Source organism: Solanum pennellii, chromosome 12 (assembly GCF_001406875.1).
Source record: "Solanum pennellii chromosome 12, SPENNV200".
NCBI classification, from domain to species: domain Eukaryota; kingdom Viridiplantae; phylum Streptophyta; class Magnoliopsida; order Solanales; family Solanaceae; genus Solanum; species Solanum pennellii.
Genome location: NC_028648.1, coordinates 71,300,707 through 71,312,660, shown reverse-complemented (window position 1 = coordinate 71,312,660; position 11,954 = coordinate 71,300,707). Strand labels below are relative to the sequence as shown.

Genomic DNA, 11,954 nt, shown 5'->3' with positions numbered 1-11,954 from the left:
ATACATAAATAAGGTTGTCGAAGGTGATGATACAAATGGGGTCATTTTCGGTTTGTTGTCTTATTTCCTTTCCTCAAATGACTCATTTCGTTTTGGTACAGTTTTTAGTCATTTAATGAATGGGCTATGCCTTATTTTCATTTTTTTAAAAAAAAAAATTAAAAAAAGAAGAAGAAGAAGAAGATACAAATGGGGTCATTTTTATTAAAATAAAAAAAAATGAAGGTAAAATTTGAAAAAGAGAAGTATGATGAAATTAAAAAGGACAATATTTAAGTGTTCTTCAAAATTATCATGATTACATACTAATTTTTAAAGAAAGTGAAAAAAAATGTAGGAAAAAGGATAATAGTTCTTGTTAATTCTTAATTAGTGATGGTTAATGAGTGCGCCGCTTGGCCTGCTATGTGCTACTAACATTTTTGTTGTTTTAAAAAAAGAAAAAAAAATGAAAAAGAGAGTAAGAATGAGAAGTAAAGTGAAATGGAAAATGACAAATTAGTCAGTGTTTGTAACGCTTATGCTTAGAAAATGTCAAAATAATTGTTTGTTATACTATTGGTGTCCAGTTGTCTAAAAACTAAAATTTATATATCATCTATATTAACGGATATATATGTGTCATAATTTTATTCACAAATTTCATATTTATTAAATACTGGATCGACGGATAAAATTATATCACATATCTCTATTTAACCTTTTATTAAAGTGAAAGGCATATATGCTTTACTTTTAAAACGACGGGAGCAATAATATCACAAAAATATGATGAAATATATCTGTATGTTAGTTACAATAGTTTATGGGTATACGAAAGAAGGAAAATTTGCATGGGCAACGTAAGTTGAGTTGTTGTTTTGTCCGATAAATTAAAAAAAAAAAAAAAAAAAAAAAACTTTGCTATAAAACACCCCATTTCTTGTTCTGCTTCTCCACTCTCTCTCTCTCTCTCTCAAATAATAAAAATGGGATTTTTGAAGACTAAAGGAGAGATTTACAAAGCTGTTGAAGATGTTGATGTTGGTCCCAATAGTAATCAATTTTATCTCACAGCCAATGTCAAAGGTTTATCTACATTATTTATTATATTGTTTTCTTTCATTTTTCTCTTTCACATGTAAACTTACTCATATATACAAAATGAGAAATTTTATCTAAAACTTTTGGATGATTCTATATATGCACACTTTTATTTTTTAAACAAAGATTGTCCTGGTTTTTGGTTCCACCTTATTATGGGGTGATAAACTAATGAATAGATTAGGTTGGATTTAGATGGAGTGAATAAATGGATGATACCGAAATGTTATTTGAATGGAGATCATGAGTTAGATCTAAATAATTGGTTAAAACTTGATCTTTCAACTTTTACTAATTGTAAATTTCTTTATTTGATTTCTTAATTAAAATAAATTATTTAGTATAGGAGATTGATTAGTTCTTGAATTATATATATATTAAATAGATCGGATAGTACGAATCATCTTCTTATGATTTAATTTTCCTACCTTAGAGATCATCTTCATTTTACAAAGTTGATCACCAGATGAATTTCTTTCACTAAAAAATTATAAATATTTAATTACTTTTTTTTAATATATTTTAATCCCCTTAACGAAAATTAGAAAACAATGAAATACTTAGATGCAAGTAATAGGATGGGGTAAACCTGGAGTAGAAAGGTGTATATGTTTCAGCATTTAATGAAAAGGCCACGGCCATAAAATATGGTTGATTGATCATAGTTGTTACACATCATTTAATGGCTAGTTAAGATTTAAGCTATCGTGTATAAAATTAATATAACGTTTAATTTACAATTTGAAAATTAATTTAAAAGTGAATTATGCATTTATAAATTTTGTTTTGAGGCAGGATTCTATCGAAAATAGTTTACTTTTCTTATTTTTGAGATAATGATAAGATCTATGTTCATTTTTATATTTGTGATACTAAATAAGTTATTTTTGTAATTATATTACAATTTTAGTATATTTATATGCAGCCCCTAGGATGGCCGGATTTCTTGTTAAAGTGTTTGCATGGTTGTTGGAAACGCCCATCTTTGGATCCACTATGCTCTATTTTCTCAAGAGAAATAACTTAATTCACAAGGTACATTAATTTTACCTCATACTTTCCCCGTCTGTGCCATTTCTTAAATTTCAAACATTCAAATAAATCTATTTTTTGTCGTAACATTTTTCATATATCTTTTAATTATTTTGAATTATTAATTATTGTGATTTATAGTACTTTTTACATAATTTATAAATATGTAAATTTCATTTTTTTAAAATTGAAATTCCACGCACAAATTTGTCAAAGTTAAATTGTTTGACTTTCGAAAATCAAGAAATATCACATAATTATATTAAGCTCTACATATGCTCAGTTGTGTGTATTTTATTACTGACAAATAGTTTCATTTGGCAGCTTGTTACATTTGCTGAGTTGCAAGAGTCACCTCTATATGTTCCACTTCACTATTATGAAGGTTAATTTGCTATTTAATTCCCTTTACTTGTTTTCTTTTATATACTTACAAGTGTGCTGGCCTTTTATAGATTATAAATCTTTGCATCTCACGGTGAACACTTAAGTTTGGATATATGTTATTTAGTATTACATTGACTAAAATAATTAAAAATTTAAAAAAACTTCGTTTTCTTCTAAATATATGGTCATATAATTATTTTTTATCTAAGACTTAATTTAACATGATTTAGTACTTGAAAATTATAATTATTTTTATTATTACTTATTAATTTGTAATAATTATTCTTTGTGATTTGGTTATTATTTTCTTGAATATTATAGCGGCGTCTCTCATTTTCTTAAGAAGCACCTAATTAAATGGTTACATTTTGATAGGACTAAAGAAACATCTGAAGTAAAAGTTTATTATATGTTTGTAGGAAGACTTTAAAAAATTCATGAGAAAATTGAAAAGCTTGGAGGTTGAAATTCATGACTTTTATTAGTTTAATATGATTTATAGGTTTATAATCTGGACTGACTTTTATTAGTATAATATGATTTATAGGTTTAAAATCTGGGCATAAATAATTTAATTTGGTATTTAAGAAATTTGAACCAATCTGATCCAATGTACACTTCTCTCGTTATAAAAATTTTTATTCATGGATAAAGAATTTTTTAGGATAAGTGAAGTTCAATAATATAATAATTTTACAATACAAAGAACATATATAAAATAGGACTTTAAATAACAACAATTTCTGCATCTAATATAAATTTCAGAAGAAATTCTAAAATTTTGAAATAGGATTCTTGAATTTTGTATATTACTATATAAGGAAGTTATCGTTCTAATTCAATATCTAGACTCTAGAGCTTCAAATACTAAAGAGGTAAACTAGAATGAGTAATGCATTTATTTAAGGAGAAATTGTCTAATTACATAAACATTTTTATTATATCTATAAATTTTCTCTATAGTTAAGATAATTATATTTATATCACTAATTAATTAATAATATCATATAGATTAAAATCATCTATACATAAATACATGTTTTATACAATTATAGATATATTTTTTTCTACCAGATACATTAAAATAGGTAGATAGGCGAATCAGAACAGAATGCAGGTGGATTAGATTTGTCTACATGTACATCTCTAATACATGATATGCATACTAGATACATGTATATGTATGTATCTAGAGTGACTCTTGTGTGTCTGGTAGAAGAGTGACGAGTGAGATGGGAAGACCCGAGTGAGATTTGTCAATATATCTCAAATACATGCAAATCAACTTAAAAATTAATGTGTATCTAAGTAATTAACTTCTAAGCTATTCAGATTTATGTAAGTTACCCATTATTTAATGGGAAAATTGCACGGGTAAACAAACATACTCTAGTCAATTACTCTACACTTTGTATTAATTATTATTCGTGATTAACCTTTATATATACATATACATATACAAATTATCTGCCCTGTCTCTTTCACTTCTTTCTGTCCAATATCTCTCACTTATACAAACACAAATTACTCAAATACAAATGTTAACTGTCGTTCTTACAAACACATTTGATAAGAATCAATTATAAAAGTACAGATTATAAGTGTCAACTATACAAATCTTTTTTTTGATACAAATAGAAATACACATGTATTCGTTCATACACATGATTGACAATAAATGATACATGTACAAATTCAAATTAATATGATTGTATACATTTTACGTATTGATAAAAATTGTACTTTGTTAACACTATTTTATTCATTGATACATACATATATTAATTATATATATATGATTATGCATACATCAAATACAGTCATTGATACATATGTATACCAATTATATATATTGATATACAAATACAATTCGCCTCTCTCTAATCTCTTCCCTCTGTCGCTCACCTCTCTCCTCCCTCTCCGAATCTCGTTTGTTTCTCTCCTCTCTCTAAAATGTAGCTAGAAATCGTAATTAGCAAACTATTACTATAAAGCCTAATTTAATATATTTCCTCTTATTTAATTAATTAAATAATAGTTAGGCAATTAAATATAGAGTAGCTAATTGGTTACAGGTGGAAAGGAAGAAGAAAATCAAAGTGGAACGTCTCCAAGGGAGCAAGTTAGGCAGGCATTGGAATATATGGTAGCTCCAATTAAGGATCTAAAGAGCTTCAGTAGGTGGAGCATATTGGATTATTCAACTGCTTATAATTCTAAGGTTATTACACCCACCAAGGTATATATTAATTTCTATTTCTACTCTCATAGAAAAGAAAAGTTGTGTGTGTGTGTTTGTTAGAATTGAATAATATGTGTGTTTAATTATGATAATAGGTAATGGAAAGGTTTTTATCAGCGGTTGAGCAGTCATGTACTCCTTCAATGCAAATGTCATTTTTTATTAACTTTGACGCTCACGATATCTTGACACAAGCTGCTCAATCAACTCAACGATACCAACAAGGTACGTACATACCTACATTATATTCATTTAAATTAATGTTCTTTCAAATTTTAATTATTACTTTTCATAATATATGAATCCATCTTTTTCTCTTTTCAAATTTTGATACGTCATTTTTTCTATCAAACACAACTACCATATTCAAATAACACAAAGAAATAAAAAAAAATCAAATACATGTTTGGAAGTTTAGATCCCAAACTATGCTAAAACAAACGCTAATAATAATTGACTTTTAAGAAAAGTATAACTAAGGCATGCAGAAATATAAAGTAATCTACATGCAAAGTAAGTAAAAAAATAATAATAAAGTCTCAATTGGTGGTTTCTGAGATGGGTGTACTCATTATATGGGTTGGACAATCCTCCTCCCTTTGATATAGCTTTTGGGGTATGAATTAGGTCTAAGACCTAATTTCAACATGGTATCAGAGCAGGTCCGTCTCACTCAATGTTGTGGACTCTAAAATCGAAATTGACCCGATGTGGTGGCCTCCAAAATCAAAATTGGTCACGCACCAGATGTTAAGCCCTGAATGTGAGGTGGTGTAAGAATGACAAAAGTCTCACATTAATGGTTAATGAGATGAGTGTACTCGTTAAGACTTAGGCAATAATCATTTATTTGAGCTAGCTTTTGAAGCGTGAGTTAGGTTCAAAACCTGATTTTAACATATATGGTGACAAGCATGCATGGATATATACATGGAAAACGATTCTCAAGTAACAATGCTTATTTTTTTTTTTTACAAATAAGAGGGAGCGAGTGAGTTTATGTTAATAATCTCATATACTATATTACTATTTTTATATTAGTTTGTTCCGGACACTAACAACACTACTTAATTAATTGGTTATCTAGATTAATTAAGTGCATTGAAGACACCACAAATATATGTTTTTCTATATCTAACTAACTCCAAGTATTAGATGAGGATTAACGCCCCAAATTCTAGTTATTTAATTTTCTCTCTCAAGCTCAAATATACGGACTTTATTAAAAATAAAGATCATCAAATATGTAAGCAAAACTAGAAAAAAACCCAAATTACTACTCTCATAAGCAAGATAAAAGTCATGGCTGGAATAAAATACTACACTACACTATGTTAGGCTATTGCCTATATTCCAGCCAAAGGCGCATGGCCTAATCCTACTTGAAATATGATTGAAATTATTCTCTTTATTTGGTTTCCAATTCTAGGAAAATGATTGGAAGTGTAATCCTAGTTGGTTTTGACTTTGTAAGAAAAAGCACAACTCTATAAATTGAGGATGGTCTTGAGAGAATAATTAATTGCTCATTGATCTTGCTTTTGAAAGACATTAGAACGTAAAAGAGGTTTTTTGAGAGAACTTTCAACAAGAGAAAAGAGAGAAGGAAAAAGGTTCTTTTGCTGCAGTCTTTTTCTCTGACCAGCAACATTAAAATTGTATTTTCCGATTAACTAATCGTTGGATCGGGCTGAAATTTGGTGGTTGATTTGAACGGTAGAGATCGGATTCGGAGGTAAGAAAGATCCTATTTTAGGTCCCGAACAGAAGCTGAGTTTGGATGATGTTTTTTTCTATTTATCTTTTGTTGGTGTAGCTATTGTTTGTTCTCTTTTGGCACTTGTTGTGTAGCCATTAGAAAGAATATTTGTAACCCTCTTGTTGGTATAGTGAAGCAATTCGGATCTTGTCGATCCCGTGGTGGTTACCTTCCGTTTGAAGGATTTTTCCACGTTAAACTTGGTGTTCTTTATTGTTAGATTTTCATTTTTATTTTTTCGACACAACACACACTTAAATAGCAATGAGTTGAAGAAATATTTAAGAGATTTCTTCAACTTAAAACTTCAAGACTTCAATCCACAGACCCTAGCCTCTAAATATTCGTACTCTGTCAATCATGCTAATAGTTTCTCCCATATTGTGTTGCTTTTAAGGTCTCTTAATTTTACAACATCAAAATCAAAATAGCCTCATATTTTTAGGATTTTAAATTTGTATTTTTAAATAAGCGTTTGGACATGCGATATGAAGTCTACTTTTGGACAATACCCAAAATTTTCAAAAATCATGATTTGGAATTTTTTTGTGTAAAAAAAGTTTTGATTTGCATTTTAGCATAATAATAATGTGATTGTTGTGATCAGGTGAAGCATTATCTGTATTGGATGGAGTTCCAATTGGCATAAAAGATGAAATTGATTGTATGCCTTATCCCACCACAGGTAAAAGATTTTTGTTACCTTACCTAGTAAGTATTAATTATGTTTCTCAGTACATTAATGGGCAGGCTCACCCTCCACAGGACAAGATCAAATACATGTACAGTACTCATTTATTAGCAGGTTATAATGTGTCATGTATGTTGAAGGGATAAGACAATATATAAGGTCTGGTGAGTCCCCTTTAGTTTACTTAGGGGTTGACCTGTAGAGAGTAGCAGAAGAAAAGTATATTTCTGAAAATTTTCAGCTAGCTCAAGATCATTAGCTAAGATCGAAATATTTAACTAAAGAAGAGGAAGCTAAAAAGAGGAGAGAAAATTTTGAATCAGAAAATTTTGATATAGAAGAAGACTACTTGATTTGTGTTGATTAGAAATATACAAGACCACCCATATTTATACTAGTTCATGAATGGTTCTAGAATTTTTTCTAGATACTTCAATAAAGAAAATTTTAGTGAAATTTATCTTCTAGATATCTAGATATTTTTAAAGATAATTATCCTAGATATTATCCTACACTATTCTAGAAGCACTACTAGAACAATCTATGATATTACCAAAAAATCAACTTTAGCTTTTTTACACTCCCCCTTAAAGTGATTTTTTGAAAACTATTCTATACTTGTCGTGCAAGAATTCAAGCGAAGCTTCGAGCCACGTCTTGATGAAAATCTCGGGAGTTTTTCTGAAGTCCTTTTGGTTCTTCAAATGGTGAAGATTTTTCATCAGTAATTGATCCATGGGAATTCTCTCCTTGTTGAGTTCTCAAACTCCCTTTTTCTCTAAACTTCTCAACAATTATATTATCGAGAGAAGCACTATCAATTTCCTGCGAAGTCTCAACACCAACATAGGATCTACTCTCATATTATCTTATCATCTCCTTGATATTCTTTTTGGCAGTTTCGGAGCTTTCAAAGAGCATATCGTTTGACTCCAAGTCTTTAACATCAACTTCTTCCTCTATCTGATCTCTACTTTCTCCATATGTTTCAAAAATTCCTCCAAGCCATTAATTTGCCTTGATATTGCAAATGATTGACCAAATACTTCCGCTACCAATACATCTCCATCAATGCTTTTCTGTAAAGGTCGTCACTAGCACATGTAGTTTCAGATATTGTCTATTCGGAATCTTCTTTTTCTATTTCTTCAATGGAAGCTACCATATCACCACTTGGAACATCCTAAAAAATTTATTGCTTAATGTCGAAAACATTAGTTTCTTGCTTGTCCAAATGATCGGCTACACTATATTCTAAATCTTCGATCCAATCTCTTTCAAGGTTGATGGATATCATGGCATCCATTGCTCGAGCCTCAACTACTAAACTTTTCCCCCACTCGTCCTCTTCTTTGGCAACTTTTTGAGCAATATTGCTCTCCTTGGCTCGTCAATATTTCTTTATGTGTCCTACTTTGCCACAACTATAACATATGAGAGACTCTTTTCGTAATATTTAGAAGGTTCTTCCTTCTCTCTAGGTGAGCGTGAACCACTCGAGGAACGAGAGTGTGACATATCTCCTGTTTTTCCTTTAAAGTTGCTCTTGTCGGCTACAAGAGCATCTCCTTCTTCGTCCTTGACAAACACCCTAGCCCACTGCTTGGCTAGTAATTCTTGTGAGGTCAACAAATTTTCAAATTCCTTCAATGATGGTTGTTAAGCACATTCCTGAATCGACGTCACAAATTGAATATATTCGGGTTTAACCCACAAATGACTATTCTTCTCATTCGTGCTTCAGAAATAGCCTCTTCCAGATTCAACAAAGACATCTTAGAACAAAAGTTCTTAATCTTCAAAAAAGTACTCTGAGATAGAAAGATTACCTTGAGTAGTATTAGCCAATTCATTCTCCAATATTTGCAGCTGAGCTTCATTCTTCTTGTTGAACAAGCGATCGAGGGTCCTCCATATCTCGTGAGCTAATTTACACTTTATAATGTGATCAAATAAACCGGAGGAGATTATCCTCTTCAGAATGAACTCCACCTTCGCATTAACCTGCTTCCACTTTTTGTATACACTGCTATTTTCTGGTCCGCCAGCAGGAGGACTTGTGTCATTCCCATTAAGAACATCCCACAAATCCTCTCCCACAAGGTATGATTCCATACATGTCTTCATACCTTGTAATTGGACTGCTTCAACTTTTCCATCCCTAGTCCATTAACACGACCGCTAAAATCCATCTACGCAAACTAGTTGAATCTACCACCAAACTGATCTTTAAATAACACTCGCAAACCAATCTACGGCTATGAATTTGATACCATGTAGAGAATAGCAGAAGAAAAGTATAATTATGGAAATCTTCTGCTAGCCCAATATCGTTAACTAAGATAGGAAGATTCAACTAAAGAAGAGGAAGCTAGAAAGGAAAGGAAATATCTTGAATAAGAAAACTTTGATATAGAAGAAGACTACTTGATTTGAGTTGACTACAAATGTACAAGACCACCCATATTTATACTTGTTCACGGATGGTTCTAGAAATTCTTCTAGATACTTCTACAAAAAAAATTCTAATGATCTTTATCTTCTAGATATCTAGATAATTTCCAAGATAATTATCCTAGATATTATTCTACACTATTTTAGAAACATTATTAGAACAATCTATGATATTTCCAAAAAATCAACTTTAGCCTTTTCACATGGCCCACATTGAACTAAACCTTAATTAGGCCACATACATAGAGAGCAGTATTGTGATGAATGTACATAGGATTAGGATCAATATTTAAGGTTGTGTCATGATCTACCCCTTAAGAACATCATTATTTATCAAGGATATATAGTTTCAATTCAAATGGAGTAGTATATAGCCCAACAATTCACACACTTCAATTTCAAGTTCAATCTCAAGGCTCTCAAACTCACATTTTTCAAGCAATATCTATCAACCACAATAATTCTACCTACACAACAAGGCTCTCCAGATATTTTGGTTCACCCAATAATACATACATACATGCCCATTATTAACTTCGTCGATTAACTTACAAACAGTACGGGTCCATGTTTGAAGTTATCCATAATATATAATCGTGGTGCAAATCTTAACGTATGATCACTACAACTCAAGCCTTTATTTTTCCTAATAACTAGCTTGCTTGCTTTAATGCACCTTTTTCATTGAATATGATTTACTAACATCAATTTCATCAACTTATTTGATTATCTAATTATTGATTCACGGGTTTGATTACATAGCCGTCATGATCCCAGAGCAAGTTGGGTTGGGGTATAGAGCCATCTCCCGACCAGCTCTAACCGTCTACCACATTTGACAGTCTAACTACATCGTTGACCGCGGATAAACTGAACCAACTATGAGCATTACATTGTCTTTCCGTATTTTAGACAATCAAGACACCTAGGTATATCCCTGTCCTAGACACAAATCAATTCAAGTGATATGCAAGAAAAGATCATGCTCCTTATATTCCACGTTCTATCCCTCTATTCCTCTCACAAGTTCAAAAAAAGATAATAAATTTATTCTAATGGTGATCAAACATCAAAATAGTAATCACAAGAATATAAGAATAACTAATATGATAAACAAATCATGCCAAATTAAAATCACTAAACAATCATATTTTATGTAAATATAATTCAAGAAAGAGAAGTTCAATTCCACATAGACATAGAGAAATTACAACCAATCATTCAAAGAAAAGATGTAAAATAAATAAAAAAGAAGAAAATATAAAAACCCTAAATCAAATGTTTTTTTTATCATTGTATCCTCCTTTCTCAATAATTAATCTTATGGATTATTTATAGATGTAGGAAACCCCGAATAAAATAATTGAGTTCAAAAAAAATTGGAAATCCAAAACCCTGAATAAAATAAATGAAACCTTTTCTATGAGAAGTGGATCCCATATCTAAACTCCATTTTAACTCAAACTCTACAAGGGGACTCATAATGAGTCTGAAAGCCTTAGGATTCGCAACAAAGGTCCTTCTAGACCAAACTCAGTGTTCCAGAGCTAACGAAAACTGCTACAATTTCATTATGAGCCCTTCTTCGTAACCTTTTGACTAAAGTCAACCGTTCAAGTTTCAAAAACTCTAAAATACGAATCTTGCTCAAAAGCAAAACGAATGACCAATTGACCGAACTATCAGTTCCGTGAGTCATAGATGACTTAGGATCTCTTTAAGAACACTTTAAAAGCTGAAAAGAATGCAGAAAGGAGAAAATGACCTGGAGTATCATTACACATGGAAGTCTCTTGGAGTTGTGAGATAAGTTGAAGCAGACCCTAGGTACAAATTTTTTGATATCATCTAGTATTCTATCGTACTTTAAGTTTTCTGTGATGTTGACTGGGCTGCTTTTCAAGTACAAGAAGATCCATTGCAGGATACTTGGTTAACTTTTGTGATTATCTAATGTCATGCAAATCTAAGAAACAACATGTCAATTCCATATGCTTAGCAGAAGCGGAGTTGAAATTTGGCCTCCATTTTGTTGAATTAGTCTAGTGGCGGCAAATGGGCGGGTTGAAAATGGATAAACATAAAATGGGTAATCATTCAACCCGCCCATATTTGATATGGGTAAAAATGGGTTGGGTAAAATACAAGTTTATCCATATTTCATGAATAAATAATTATTTGCTTAAGAATTCAAAATGGAGAAAATATTTTGTTCTTTTTTTTAGATGAAATATGTTGAAAATACTTCATTTAGTTTTATTTTATTATAAAAATAAAAAAAACGTCTAAAAAATTTCGGGGTTTGG

General features: G+C 30.6%; 1 protein-coding gene across 3 annotated transcripts in view; it reads left to right on the top strand.

Annotated features, from left to right (window-relative positions):
* Positions 1-927: 927 nt before the first annotated feature.
* LOC107006522 (fatty acid amide hydrolase-like) overlaps positions 928-11,954 on the top strand; it is a 29,078-nt gene continuing 18,051 nt past the window's right edge. For all 3 annotated transcript variants that reach the window (XR_003575537.1, XM_015205055.2, XM_027913451.1), the window contains exons 1-6: positions 928-1,068; positions 2,009-2,118; positions 2,440-2,500; positions 4,578-4,741; positions 4,840-4,969; positions 7,111-7,188. Coding sequence is in view for 2 of the 3 variants with exons in the window: in XM_015205055.2 (XP_015060541.1) it covers positions 969-1,068; positions 2,009-2,118; positions 2,440-2,500; positions 4,578-4,741; positions 4,840-4,969; positions 7,111-7,188 (643 nt within the window). In the remaining variant the exon portion in view is untranslated. The remainder of the gene's footprint in view (positions 1,069-2,008; positions 2,119-2,439; positions 2,501-4,577; positions 4,742-4,839; positions 4,970-7,110; positions 7,189-11,954) is intronic.